The sequence below is a fragment of the Propithecus coquereli genome, unplaced genomic scaffold (genome assembly GCF_000956105.1).
Source record: "Propithecus coquereli isolate 6110/MARCELLA unplaced genomic scaffold, Pcoq_1.0 Scaffold686, whole genome shotgun sequence".
In the NCBI taxonomy this organism is placed as follows: Eukaryota; Metazoa; Chordata; class Mammalia; order Primates; family Indriidae; genus Propithecus; species Propithecus coquereli.
In genome coordinates, this window is record NW_012152907.1 from 263,485 (window position 1) to 278,439 (window position 14,955).

Consider the following 14,955-nt stretch of genomic DNA (forward strand, 5'->3'; position numbering starts at 1 on the left):
TCCTGGGAAGTGCCCATATCGCATCAAGAACGGAGATACTGTCATTGAGACTTTGGGAACAGGATCTCAGGTGTTAAACTTCAGAGTATCCCTTCCAACAGGGCAAGAGTATCTGCTCTTCCATGCTCTTCATCGTTATACTCGAGGTCACAGCCAGTGGCAGAAGGCAAGAAGAAATGAAAAGGCATCCAGACCAGAGGGGAAGAAATGAAGCCATCTCTCTTTGCAAATGACACGATTGCACAGAATATCCCAGAGAATCTACAGGAAAGTTAGTAGAATTAATAAATGTGATTAGCAAGGTCTCCAGATGTAAGATCAATGTACAAAAATCCACCGTATTTACATAATCTACCTGTAATAGTTAGAAATTGAAATTTTAAGAAAGTACCATTTATAATAGCACCAAAAACAAAACATGAAATACTTAGTTATAAATCTCATAAAATATGTGTACATTTTTTCTGTTTGTTACAAACTAAAAAACTGGTGAAAAAAGTCAAAGGCCTAAATAAAAGGAAAGATATACCATGTTCATCGATTAGGCGGCTCAGTATCATTAGGAGGTTAATTCTTCCCAAATTGCAGATTCAGTGCAATCTCAACCAAAATTCCAGCAGACTTTTTTGTAGGCACTGACAAGCTGAGTATAAAATTACATGGAAAGGCAAAGGAGTTAGAATAGCCAAAACCGTTTTTATAAAGAAAGAAGTTGGAAGATTGATGCTACCCAACTCATGACTTACTGTACAGCCATAGTTAACCAGAACAGTTTGGTGTTGATGGAAGAATAGACGCATAGATCGCTGGAACAGAATAGTCCAGAAACAGTCCTACACCATATGGTCAAATGATCTTTGACGAAGGTGCAAAGGCAGTTCACTAGGAAAAGGACAGTCTTTCAACAAATGGTGCTGGGACAGTTCAACATCTGTATGCAAAGAATAAGAACCTTACACCTCCTACTGTATTTAAAATGTACTCTAAATGCCATAGACCTGAGTGTAGAACCTTAAACTGTAAAACTTCTAGAAGAAAACATAGGAGAGAAATCTTTGTGACCATAGGATAGGCAACATTTTTAGCATGATCCTTAAAATAAAAAATTGATAAATTAGACTTCATCAAAATTGGAAACATCTTCTCTTCGGAAGACCCTGTTAAGGAAATGAAAAGACAAGCCGCTGACGGAAGCAAAAAGCAAAAAGAATATCTGCAAAACACAAATCAGGCAAAGGTCTTGCGAACCCAAGGACATGACCTCTTTTGCTCCACCTGCCATCTCTGACAAAGACTTTGAAACTGTTGCTGTGTAACCAAGCTCAGTGAGACTGTGAGCTCCTTGTCACTGGAGCTCTTCATGCACAGGCCAGGCAGCTACCTGGACGGGGAGTGGTCCAGGCATCAGGTCAAGGGTCAGGCCAGGTGGACTTCAGGACACCTTCAGTTCCAGCAGTGTCTACCGCAGCAGGATGTGTCCCCTTTCTGGGAACCTAGCAGTAGCTAGAAGACAGAAGACAACCCCATCTGCACTGTCCAGAGCCCCATGGAGGGCCCAGCCATGTTGTGAGCCCTCTGGGCCCCTGGCTCCTGGGACAGGCTCTCTTCTTTGTGCTTGACTCCAAGTGGCTTGGTCCTGAGAGATGCTTCTATTCTCTGTCATGGAGGAATGGCTGGGAACCTTGACCATGTCCTTGGGTTTATTTCAGAATTGATTAAGGGTTAGTCATTGCAAAGGGGCTACTTCCTCTGGTATCTCTGAGCTGGCCTCCAATTAACAGACACCTGGCCAGACCCCGGGGTGATGGACTTTGTCCCACCGACAGGGATGAAGTGTTCCCTGAGGCTGGAGGAGACATTAAGAAAGCAGCTGATTGGTGAGAGGATGTATCCTTCTCACACGTTTACTGCCCAAGTGTCATCAGCAGCAAACAGAGCTTTTGGAGATGCTTTCTGGCCCCGTGGGAGGAGGGCGGGCGTGAGCTCTGCCGTCTAGGGGGATGGAGTGGCCCGAGCCAGCAGGAGTGGTGTGAGAGCTCTGGAAGTCTGGCCACTGACACGTGGGCTGCGAAGTGTCTTATTGGGGTCCTGCCTGTGGAGGATGTGGAGGTGGGAGTGGCCAGCCCTAGCTCTTCCTGAAGCTCAGCAGGGTCCCTGCCCATGTGGGGTCCTCTTGCTTCTAGAAGCTGACAGGTCACCCATCTCCTGAAGCCTCCTGGCCTCCACCCTGGGTCTATGGAGACAAACGCTTCTGGGACCACTTCCTGGTTCCATCGCACTGTGACTTTGTGCGAATTGCCAGTCCATTGAGGTCAAGAGCACGTGGAAATGCCAGCTGCATCACCAGTGCTCGGCCAGTACAGCACTGTCCCTCCACGCTGGCACCACGTGCACAGTCTCCGTCCCACCGCTGCAGCTCACAGGGAGCACCTGACAAGCCTCAGTGTGCGCCGCGCTGGGTCAGGGCGGGGGATTGTCTCCACCTCAGCACTGATGACATCTTGGACCCAATACCGTGTGTGGCGGCTGTCGTGTGCACAGTAGGATGTCGAGCCACACCCCTGGCCTCCGCCTGCTAAATGCCAGTAGCACCCGCCCTCCCAGTGGTGACCACTAAAGAGTTGGAAAGACGGGGCGTCCCAGGAGACCTGAGGAAGGTGCCACATCTGGGACCTCTTGGTTTTTGGTCTCCAGCCCAGCTGGACCCCAGCCTCGTGGCGCCTCCCTGCACTCACCCAGCAAGGCGGGGGCGCCAGGTCTGCCCAGCGTGCGTCGTTTGCCTGGTATGGCTGGGCGGGGGCCTGGGGGGCCCAGCGTCGCGTGCGTGTGTGGCGGAGGCTGTCCTGGGATGTCTGAGCGCTGGTCACCGTGTGTGCTGGGGCTGGGTGCGATTGGGGGTGTTTTCTCTGGGACAGCTTGTTGAGGGTTGAGGTGCCAGTGTCACTCCTGGCTGAGGTGGATGCTCATCTGTGAAACGATACCTGAGTTGACCGGCCTTTGTAAGCCTGTCCCCAGCGGGTGTTGGACACTGCGGCTGCTCCCAGCCCCTGCGCAGCCACCAACAGGGCCTCGCTGTCCCCCTCTTAGTCCATCAGTGAGTCGTGGCACATCCAGGTCCCACATATACCCTGTGCTGTCCCTTCTCCCCATCTGTCACTGCCCAGTCCACTTCATTCTCTGATGCCACATGCGCCTCCTCACTGGCTTCCTGACACGCCACGCTCCTTCCCTGTGGCCTGTCCTCCCCACAGCAGCTGCCCCGGGCTAAGCTCTGCAGGGAGGATGTCAGCCACGCTCTACCCCTGCCAGCAGCTCCCGTCGTGAGACCCCTGCCCACCCGGCCGGCTCAGCGACGGAGCGGCTGCCTGGCCTCCCCTGGCTCCTCCTTGCTGGGCACCCGAGCACCGTCTCTGAGTGGCTGCAGGCCTCAGGCAGAAGGCAGGCCCCAAAGGCCCAGCCATCGAGTGGGCACCACTGCCCCTCACCTTGTGCACAGCACAGCACCTGGAGCAGGGTGTGTGGCTTCTGCAGGAGGGTCGCTCCCCAGCCGCACCTGGGCACACAGCTACTTGCACACGGCCTAGAAGTGCCAGTCCTAGGACAGAAGACACCACTTCCTTGCTCAGGCATTGGCGGGTCTGAGGCCTGGAGCTCTTCAGAGGGCAGAGCACAGGCCACAGGGGCTGTCGCCTAGAGACCTGTGATTCACTTTTCTGCTTTTGGTGTTTTCACAACATTTTTGATTTTGGGTGGCTTTGTTTCACCATCTATCCTAAGATTGTCAGGTGTAGGAAGTCGGGAACAAATGCTCCTCATCCCCACGGTGGGCCTGGGCAGGAGGGCCATGGCCCCCTTCCCAGAGCAGCAGGTTCCTTCCTCCCCCCGACAGATGGCAACAGCCTGTTCGACTCCATGGCCAGCGGCATGCGTCTGGTGGTCAGCTGCATCTCCTCCTTCCTCATCTTGTCGCTGCTGCTCTTCATGGTCCACCGGCTGCGCCAGAGGCGCCGGGAGCGCATCGAGTCCCTGATTGGAGCCAACTGTGAGTGCCCTCCACGGGCCACAGCACCAGCCCCGGCCCCAGCCAAGGTCTAGGTCTCCCCTGCCCTAAGCCATGGTCCCCTCAAGGTAGAGCTGCCCTGGCAGGAGGGGTGGGCCCTCTCCCCGCAGCAGGAGGCGCCGGGGCTTCCCTTTCCACCCCACCCCCTCTGTGCCTGGCAGCAGGAAGGGCAGCACGGTGCATTTAGACGGGACATCACCTTCTGCAGTGGCGTGGGCCCTGGGCGTGGGCCACCTGCTGGGGAGGAGCAGTGACACTGGTGGCCACTAGGAGGCTTGGAGCAAGGGGCCCACCCTACTCAACCTGACTTCCTCAGGAGTGCACCAAGCCCAGCCAAAGACCCCTCCGCAGTGACCCGCGCCCCAGCCATTCACCCTTGTCTCCATGAGCTCCTCTGCCCAGCACAGGGCGGGACGGGAGCAGTGGAGACGGGCGGGGGGAGCTCGCCGGCTGCTGTAGGGCCCCCAGCGCCTCCCGGGTTTGGAGGCCACGTGTCGCTGGGGTTCTGGTTCCTCGCCCGTGGGCCAGGAACGTTCTTGCCGAGAAGCTCCTATTCTCACCGAGCCGTAGCGGGGGCAGAGCTCAGGCCTCTGGCAGCTGGAGGGGTGTGGACAGTCCCGAGGCCTGGCCCAGCGGTGGCAGCGTCAGGACAGAGGGACAGGTTGCATGTGGGTGAGGGTGGAAGGTTCCGGCCGTGTCTTCCGGCCATGTCGGGGGTCTTTTGTGGGCTGACAGGTGGGCCGCTGGGCACAGCATGTGGCCCTCAGGGACAGAGGCCTAGCCTCAGAATGGGGGCTCAGGAGCCAGGTGGCCACCGCCCAGTGACACAGCACTGTTTTGTCCCCCGCTTTGGCGGCCCAGTGCACCACTTCAACCTCGGCCGCAGGATCCCCGGCTTTGATTACGGCCCAGACGGGTTCGGCACAGGCCTCACCCCGCTGCATCTTTCTGACGACGGAGAAGGCGGGACCTTCCATTTCCACGACCCTCCGCCTCCCTACACAGCTTACAAGTACCCAGACATCGACCAGCCCGACGACCCCCCGCCGCCCTACGAGGCCTCCATCGACCCGGATGGCATGTTCTATGACCCCGCAGGTGCCTGCCCCCGGGAGGGAACACCTTGTTGTCAAGCAGTCTGGCCTGTGGGGCCACCGCCCAGTGGCCCTCCCAGCTCCAGGGGCCTGGGGACCCCACTTCTTTCTGGCCTTCTCTTTGGTTTTCCCTGTAAGGCTTTCCCTGAGTTGGCTGTGCGGAGGGCCTGGGGCCCCCTTTCCTCCTCTCCCTCCGCGAGCACCTGCGAGCCGGCAGCCCTTGGGCCAGTCTGAGCCGGCAGCCCTTGGGCCAGTCTGAGGTGAGCTGCGGAGCCGGGCCCTGGTGGTCACCAGTACAGGCTTGGCCCAGACCCAGGACCGATCACTTGGGTGTGTAGACACATGTGCTACAGAGACACCATGGTGACAGTCCCCCGCCATGTCTGGAGGCAGCTCTGTGAGGTGGGAAGAAAGCGCCTGTTCCGTGTCACCCTTCTGGCACCAGAATCAGTCCCCACAGGGCTGCGTAGCGAAGGAGAGTCGCGTGCCCCTCCCTCCATCGCCTGGCCTGTCCCTGAGCAAGGACATGGGCATCCCATCCCGTCTCCCTGTGCGCCGCGCCCTCTGGCGCAGCCATGGTGCAGTTGAGGCAGTGTCCCCGAGGCGCTGGCTCCTCACTTGTCCCCTGCCTCAGCAGGACGGACATCGGGAGGCAGGGCTGCGCGCTGAACGGTCTTAGTCCCGTTTGTCCGTCTGGTCAGCGACGCAGCTCCCGTGTGGTCTGGGTGTGCAGCAAAGACGTGGACGTGACCCCTGCCCTGTGACACGGATGTCACAGTCTTCCCTTAGGGGCCAGAGCAGGACAAGCTCCCTGCAAGGGCTGCTGCTGGGTGGCAGCCGGGCCCAGACGCCGCCATGGGCTGGGCAATGAGGCAGGGCTGGGGCCTGTGGGCGGCACGCAGGGCAGGGCGGTGTCGCTGAGGCCGCTGCCATCTGTTCTCGGAGACGCCCGTGGTCACGAGGAGCAGGCCGGACGGAGCCTCCCTCGGACCGGAGCTTCCTGCAGACGCCGTGCAGTTCGCTGGGCTCCTGCTCTGACCCTGCTGCCGCGCCCGGGCTGCGCGTTCCAGCCGCAGCACTGAGTGCTCCCCGCCCACTTTGACCCAATAACTCCCCGACATCAAATGCGCCGCCTTCCCGCCCAGGTCAACCCCGCTGAGGCTGCCGGGTTTCCCTCTGGCACCCTTAGTTCCGGGGGCTCTGTCAGTGCACCGCCCTGCCTCACACGTGTCTGCGGTGCGGGCTGCGCCCTGCACCTCGCCCACACCAGGTGCCCGGCCACGGGGAGCAGTGTGCACGACAGAGCCTGTGTTGGGGGCTCCCTTCAGAATCTGAGGCCCAGAGAGCCACCTTGGGGTGTTCAAGCAGGAGGGGCTTCCTCCAGTTCTGCCCTGCCCCCAGTACCAGGCCTGCACCTGCCTCTGACACCCCTGTCTCCCCCTGCAGACGACGATGCTTTCGAGCCCCCGGAGACCAGCCTGCCAACCCCAGGGGATGGTGGCAGTGAAGCTTCGTTGTCCCGGTGCCTGGAACAGCCTCTGCGCACTTCGGGGGCCTCTCTGGCAGACCTGGAAGACTCCGCCGACAGCAGCAGTGCCCTGCTCGTGCCCCCCGACCCTGCCCAGAGTGGGAGTGCCCCGGCTGCAGAGGCACTGCCAGGGGCCGGCCGCCACAGCCGCAGCTCCCTCAACACCATGGTATAGACGGCCCGGCCCGTGTCCAGCGGGCTGTGAGCACCCGTCTGCTGTCAAAACACCAGTCCCTGTGGGAAACTTGAAGGACCCAGCCTCAGCCTGGACCCCCGCACTGCAGCACACCCGCCGACCGCAGGCCAGGGAGGAGCGCTGCACCGAGTCCCTGAGGGCTCCAGAGACACGCAGAGCTGTGGGCCACCTTCTCCTTTTCAGGTGGCGGAAGAGTGATGGAGTTTGCTCAGACCACGTGCTTCAGAGGCAGGGAAGAAGGCACTGTGGGCCGTGGCCGGACGGCACTCGGCGGGCTCGCTCGTGCAGTGCGCGTCCAGAGAAGTCTGCCAGCCGCACCGAGCCCTGGGGCGAGCTGGGCAGGGGCTGCCAGGACTGCCCCCCTGGCCCCATCAGGACGGCACTTCTGACTGTCCGCATGGTGTGGCAGGGATCTGCTTCAGGGGAGACGGCCCCGCGGGCCCGGCTATGAGCGTCAAGGTGACCCTGCCCTGGGCCAGGGCTGGCCCGGGCCTGGCTCCTGAGAAGGGAGCTTGGAAGGAGGTTGACCTCTCGGCTCTGTCTTCACAGCTGGGCCCCACGAAGCTCAGCTCTGTGGCAGGAAGCCCGACGCCCCCCCACTGGTGTCCCCCGCAGTGCTGTGTGCGGCTCGCCTGGAGTCAGGCTGAGGCCCTGGATGCCGGGGGTGCTGGGGCCTGAGCCAGCTCCTGTCCACACTCTGGCGCTCTGGGCCCCGCCCCTGTTGAATGGTCCTTGGGCTTGGCCTGCTCCTCCCCGCCTCATCTGTGCCATAAAGGGTTGTTTCTGGGGGGCGGGTGGCTGAACCGACATCCCGGGCTGTGTCCATCTCCCGAAAGTCCACTCCCTGCGCCACCGCCACCGCCGAGCCCAGTGGCCACATGCGCCCCCGCCCCCCTCAGCAGCGCTGGGTGCTTGGTTCCCTGCCTGGGGGCCTTTTGCCCGAGGGACCCTGTTGCCTGCTCCTGGACCGCGTCTTGTGTCCTGACACGGGGCCTTTAGCATTTCTGAGGTTTGGAGATTAAGCGGGTTCTGTGCGATTTTTAGCACATGCATATCTTTTCTACGTTGAATGTCTGGATCCGTGTTTGTGTGCACGAGTGTGTGCGTGCGTGCGTGTGTGCGCGTGTTTGCAGGCGATGGGGTGCGCGGGAACTTGGCTCTCCTGGGCCGCTGCGTCTGCCCTGCCCTCTCCCTGCTCCGTGTCTCGCTCGAGGTCTTTCCCCACCACGAGGACAGCTGTGCAGAGGACCGGCGGGAGCATGCGCTGCTGTGCAGTGACGGACTCTGCGCAGTCCAGGCACGTTCTCAGGCCCGTTTTGTCCATCCCGTGAGGACTGAGACTCCACAGCTGCCCACAGACTTGACCTTGTGCCAGAGCTATGAGTTTCGTCACTGAACTGCCTGTCCTGGAGGCCGCGTGCGGTGAGGCCCGCTCCCCTGGCTGAAGGGCTGCTACTTCCCATGAGAGTTGAGTCCTGGCCCCAGGGGCCGTGCCCAGCTGCTGAGGACAAAGCAGGAAGCGCGTCCTGCCCCCACTGCGCCAGGTTTCAGAGCAGCAGTCTCGAGTGATGCTGGTACTGGGCGACCGGCAGGCGTCCTGAGGGGCGTCAGGACCTGTGTGCGGTGAGGGCAGCTGGCACGAGATGTGTGGGGCTAGGAAGCTACCTTTGGGGACCGAGAGACTGTTGGGGCCAGTCAGGCGTCCAGCAGGCGGTGAGGAAGGGGCCCAGAGTGGACCACGGAGGCTGCCGACCGTCGGCTCGCTCCAGACTGTCAGGCTGGGCCCAAGGGTGCACTCTGGTCGCCAGGGGTCCCTCCCCTCGTCAGGCCTCCCCACGAGCTCAGCCCAGTGGCGGCCTGGGCTGGGCAGAAGGCCTGCGTGCAGAGCTGGGGCCTGCCCGTCTGCCCCACGCTATCACCCAGAGTGCCACCCTTTGCAAGACCTTCCAGTCCTGGCCAGGCTGGGAAGAGTCCTGAGGTGGCCTTTGTTGAGGCTGGAGCTCCTGGGAGGGGTGCCCTGCCCTCTGGGACCCCGGAGGGACGGGGGAAGGGACAGGCACGCTTCTGGGAGGGCCGCCTCCCTGGCACTGCCCTGCCGCTGTTCTGAGACCAGGTGCCCTCTGACCTGCCTTGAGAGGTGGAATTTGATACTGTACATTGTCTCAATGCCTGTTTTTTATGTTTTCCTTTCACTAAGGGTTTTTAGTTTGGGTTTATTTTTGGTTGGGTTGGCACTAATTCTTTTCCTAAGATGCTGTGAGAACCATTTCATCCAAATGCCAAATAAACTTGTGTTCTGGAAGAGGTGTGATCAGTCCTTGGTGTGACCCACCCCCAGAGCTGCCACAGGCTGTGGGGTGAGTGGCCGGGGCACCCACCTCTCAGCAGGCCCGAGCCCCCGTGGTCTGAGGGCCAGGCAGGGAGAGCAGCAGGCCCTGCGCCGCCTCGGCAAGCGTGGCTGACCCGCACGGGTCTGCACAGTCCTCTGCTTTGCCAGGCCGCCACCCTAACCATCTGGGAGCCTGCGTGGGGTGGCGGGCGGGGAGGCGCTTAGAACTTGGCCCCCCATCCCCTCCTCTAAGCCCCCTCCACTCAGGTGGCTGTAAGCAGCTCCTCCCTGCAGTCCTGGCCACCCGGTGTCCCAGCACGGCCTGGCCCTCCTGGGGGTGCGAGATGGGGAGGGGGCTCAGGCCCATTCTGTGGGCCTTGGGGGTCTGCCAGTGCGTCCTAAGGGCCTGTGGGTGAGGCCTGAGCTGGGAGGCCTGTCCAGCTCAACTGTTGGGAAGGCTCAGTAGAGTTGGGGCTGTGGCAGACCAGGTGACTGGTGATGAGTGGGTGGGGGAGCTGGACCATCTACGGAAGCCAGGGGCCAGCACAGGGGCTCCTTAGACCCTTCTGTTCCCTGACAGTGGTCCTTTCCATAAACGTCCCACTCATAAAACAAGGACCAGAGGGCACCCAGGCAACCCAACCCCATGGGAAGGGGGTTCTCTGCTGGCCTCCTAACCCAGCCTTTCCCTCCTGGCTGGGGAAGTGTGATCTCACCCTGCCACCACGCTCCAGGTGAGGCAGGAGGAAGGGGAGGGGTTAAGAAAGGAACCGGTAAGTCCCTTGATAGGGACGGGAGCTATAAGGAGGCGGCCCCTTATCCCCAACATACCTGCTGGAACAGGCGGTGGGTCACGGCGCCGCGGACAGCGCCCCTCACCCCTTTCCCCAAAATGGGAAGCACCTGACCCTCTGGCGATTGGAAAGAGGCACAGGATGCAGAAGTGTCCCCTCCTCGCCCCTCCCGCAGGGACCCACCTGGGCCCTGGATGCGCAGGGGGCGCAGTAGGAGGGAGGCTGTGGTCCTGGGTGGGAGTGGGGGTCCTGGGCCCACAGGAGGCGAGGGACATCCTCCTACGCCCCCTCCCATCTCTACCACCCAAGTCAAGGGCGCTGGGATCCAAGGTGCCCTCACCCTTTGAACTTCCTTCCTTGCTGGTGGCTTTGGCACGTCACTCCTGGTCCCCGGCCTGTTTCCTCAACTGTAAGTGGGAGTGATAACAGGACAACCCCTCCTCGACGCCAGTGTTGTTGCTGGCATGCAGCGCAGCGCAGCCCTGGCTCAGAGCGGGCGCTGGGGAGTCTGGAGCGCTCTCCCTCCCTAGGGGCCCTGCCTGGCGCCGCCCCCTGGACCCCAGAGAGCCCACAGGACTTAGCTATGCCCCCAGCCCACCCTACTAGTGGGTATGGAGCAGCCTGGCCAGCAGCCTGCTCTGTGGCTAGTCCTTCCCAGCCGTGGCTGCTGCTGCGCCACGCGGGCCCCTGGCATCGTGCTCCCTTTCCTCGCGGTGCAGCAGCTGGTGCTTGCAGACTCTGAGGGTGAGCACTGGGACGCTGCCCATCTGGTCTTGAATCTACCCTCTCTTGCGGCTCGCTGCCACCCCTTAGCTCCTGCCCTCGGGGAGGGAGATACTGGGGTTGGGGTGACAGGAGAGCGGGCTGCACGCTGGCCTCCCCTGGCCTAAGCCTTGCTCCCCATTCTTGGCCCTGGGCTGGGCTGGGGCTTGGAGAGGGCCCAGATGCCCGGTCTCTCAGCTCCGTCCCCTGCCCACTGTCTGCAGGTGCCCGGCGCTACGAGTCCCAGGATCCAAAGTGTGGTGAGGACAGAGTTGTGCAGGCTGCACAGGGCCACCAGAGCACGTGCCAGTGGTGCGATAGTGGCCAAGAGGCAGTGTGCACACCATGCTCTGTGGTTTCTGCAGGTTCCCATCTGTAGTCCAGTGACCCGGCACCAGGCAGCATGCGTGTGACCGTCCCTGTGTGTGTGTCTGGGCCTGCTGGGGTCTGTGTGTCCAGCGTCTGTGAGCGTGTACATGACATGGTGGAGGTTCCAGTGTGGATGTGCGACCACGTCCTAGGAGACCTTCCTGCCCCCCTCTCCCTGGGGGCAGTGTGCCTGCAGACTAGGTGGCTGGGGCAGGGGCAGGGCTGGAGGGAAGAGGAACATTATGACCTGTCCAGGTGTTTAGGGGGAGCAGGGAGCAATTTTCTGAGGCTGGGCTATTCTCTGGGTGTGCGGGGGCCAACCTCCTCTGTGCACCCCCGGCTGCTTCCCTGACCCCCCTCTGTAGAGCCCAGACCTTGTTCCCTCAGGCCCCACCCACTGGAAGAAGCCCCTGCCCGTGGGGGCCCAGCCCAGCCCCCCATCGACGTCGACCTCCACCTGGTCCAGCAGGATGCCCCCTCGGGCCCTTCATCTTCCACGGCCACGACTGGGCCCCTCCAGGCCTGCGGACCCTGGAGCAAGATGGCCATACGGGTCAGCACCAGCGGTCAGGGGCCCCCACGGACACGGCAGGAAGCCCATGCGGGATGGGAACGCCCACGTGTACACAGGGGTCAGGACCCCCCAAAGAAGCCGAGACACCATGCAGGGGTTGAGAACCCCACGTAAGGGTCAGAAGCCTCCACAAATATGTCATCAATCCCCACAAACATGTTAAGAACCTCTACAAAAGAATGGAACCCCCACCGGAATCAAAATCTCCCCATGCAGCAGGCAGCACACACCCTCTCCTGGAGGTGTCAGGACTCTGCCCACAAATAGCGACCAGCCATAGCCCCTGAGGACAAGGAGTCAGGACACACTCAGAAGCCAGAATCCCCCACAGGGCCAGATGCTTGGAGAGTGGTCAACACCCCACCCACACCTAGCTGGGGCCAGGACGCCCACCCTGGGGGTGCCGCCCTCTGCGCCTCTCCCCTGCCTTGCTGGGTGGGGATCTGCACTGCAGCCTGGGGAGCCCGCTCTACTGGCCAGCAGGGAGCGGGGACACTGAGTGCATCCAGTTCCAGGGGGCAGTGGAGCCCAGCTGGGAGCACCTGGCCTGGGGGGTACCTTTGCTCACACCCTGTGCCCTACTGTCACGAGGCGGGTAGGAGGCAGGGTAGAGAGGGTGTCACGGGCTCCCTCACCTTCAGTGCTACTCTGTGTGGACACTGGTCCTCAGAGCCGCCTAGAGATTCGGGGGCCGGGCTGCTGTCACCTGCCTACCTCACGCTGCAGCGGCACTTCCAGGGAGAGCGAGCTCCGGGCAGCCTGGATGGGCAGCGCCACCCTGGGGAGGTGGCTCCGGCACAGGGTGTGGTGGCCATAGAGCGCCATGCAGGTGCAGGGACACGTGATAGGGGCAGTGAGGTACCTCCGGAGGTCTGTGCCTCCCCAGGCGAACATGAAGCACCAGAGGGTGGCGGAGGCATGATGTCACCCTGGCAGGCTTGCAGTGCTGGCCGCGCTGTTGGTGATGAGGAAGGAGCTGTGACTCCGTCTGCTTTTCCAGAAAGGGGGGTCCATGTGGGTCTGCAGAGGGGTCTCACTACAAGCGGGCAGTTGGAAGGGTCTACAGGGTTTATAGGATTTAAAGGGTTCTGAGGGAGGATGGGGCCAGTGGGAGTTCGTGGATATGCAGGGTCAGTGGGGGTGACCCTCCTTCCATCAGGTCTCCCACCACTGGGAACCTCCCACTTAGAGTCCCACCCCCAGAGTTGCTCCCTTTGGAGACACCCCCCAGGAGCGGGACTGTGACAACACCAACTTCTTGTCACTGTGTCGGGCCTGAAAGCATCTGCACACATGAGAGCCGCCAGGTGCGTCCTGGCTGGGGCTGCCGGGGGCCTGGGGCAGCAGGACACAGGGAGGTGGGTTCCAGTCCCCCGTGCCCTCCCCCATCCAGGGCTCTCGGTGACCCTGACGTCCACTTTTCTGCTGGTCTCGCTGCTGCCAGGCACCTCGTGGCTCTCGCACTACTGTCGCTATTTGTGGTCGCTGAGTATGCCCAGCTGTGTGCCCACAGTGCTCTGGACCATCCTTAAGAACGCTGTACCCATTGGGCACGCAGATGGCTCCACTACCCCTATCCTGGGCTGCGCTGCCCTCCCCCCTGCAGCTACAGCCCTTGCCCCCGCCTCCGCACAGCCCCGTCTTGACCCATCTCTGCCCTGCACCCTCAGGCAGCTCAGGCCGACACCCCAGCTTGTACCTACGCTGCTCACAGGTGACTTCCATCTGCAGCAGCCTCTTGGGGGACGCAGGGTCTCACCTCTCCCAGAGCCTCCATCCACGGCAGCCCCAACCGCTACCCTCACCCCTGCCAGGTGCACAGGGCTCTGCTGGGCCTGGGGCTCAGCCTGGGACTCTGGCGGGGCCCCTATGATCCAGGCACAACCCTCCTCTGGACATAAATGATGCCTAGAATGACCCCGGCCTAATGTGGCTGGGAGGGGGGCCTGGGGCAGCCTGCCTCCTCTGCCAAGTGGGGGGATTGCACTCCAACCCCGGTGATGCCTCAGTGGGCCTGTCCATACAACCGGGAGGCCCGAGAGACCCCTACCCTGCCACAGCCATTCCCAGGCTCCCCTCACCCACCCAGAACCCCAGACCTCCCCAGATTCCACTCAGACGGACAAGGGCCCCCACCCCATCCTACATCACGTCGGCATCCCCTGGTCAGAGGGACGGACAAAAGCTGGCAGGTCTTAGAAATGCCACCATTAGCCTAAGAGTTACATATTTTATTTAAAATACAAGCTGGTGATTGACCAAGGGACACTGTCCCCTGTTGAACGATGGCTCCACCTGCATTCCCTGAGGCCGGGGGGCAAGAGGCTGCTGGTTCCAGGTTCTACTGCAGGCTCCTGGGGCGGCGGGTCCTGGGGACAGCAGACAGCAGCTACTGAAGGGCCGTCTGGCTGTCATGAAACCATGTCCAGGCCACTCCCTGGAGGCTGTTCAGTCTGAGTGTAGGTGACTCTTCCTGGAGAGACCCTGGTGTCCAGGTGCCTGCCTGTGGTGTGGCTGAGTGAAGGAGTAAGTGTCCTTGCTGTCACTGTCCAAAGAGAAGCTGAGTCCAGGGGACACTGACTAGGTCCTGTATCCAGGTGACCCTGTCCAGTGAGAGTGGGCCCGACTGTCAGTAGTGTGCGGCTGACCATAGTCAGGCTGCTGTCCGATTGACACCATGTGGAATGTGGCTATACATTGGGGTGACACTGTCCTGAGTGACACTGTGTCCGGCTGACACTGTCTCAGACGCCCACGTGTCCCTGAGATCGGTAACACTCCATTCCAGTGCACGGAGGCCCTGTGAGTCTCCTCCCTAAGACCTTTAAAGGCCCTTTAAAGGCTTTTAAAGACCCTACAGTCAGCCCCGGGGCAGAGGGGTCCCTTGCAGACCCTGGGGCTCTCCCGGCTGCCTCCAGGAGCTGACACACTCCCGGCCCAGACCCTTCCCTAGCTCTGAAGCGAAAAGGGGCTCCACCCCGTTCTCCAGCAGTGGCCACCGGCTGCCACCTGCAAGCCCCAGACGCCATCCCTGGCAGTCTTCGGCCTCTGTCAGTCCCACCGCCCGCTCCCCAAATACCGGAGCAATAGCTGGCGGCGCCCTTCTCGCTTAGAGCCACGCGCCACAACCGGGGGCGGATCCATCCATTTGCCCCGTCCCGGCGGTACCAGAGCCCTCTGGTCAGCGGCGACGCCCCCCCGCACTTTGCCGGTGCGCCCACCTCAGTCCCCGCCAGCTTGCGGGGCCCC

At 61.5% G+C, this 14,955-nt stretch overlaps 1 protein-coding gene across 1 annotated transcript; it reads left to right on the plus strand.

Annotated features, from left to right (window-relative positions):
- Nucleotides 1-1,804: 1,804 nt before the first annotated feature.
- Nucleotides 1,805-9,170, plus strand: LOC105823622 (integral membrane protein DGCR2/IDD-like). The gene is made up of 4 exons (XM_012660870.1): nt 1,805-1,877; nt 3,695-4,042; nt 4,922-5,158; nt 6,601-9,170. The coding sequence occupies exons 1-4, from the start codon at nt 1,805-1,807 to the stop codon at nt 6,855-6,857; spliced, it is 915 nt and encodes a 304-aa protein (XP_012516324.1). The 3' UTR covers nt 6,858-9,170.
- The last annotated feature ends 5,785 nt before the right edge of the window (nt 9,171-14,955 follow it).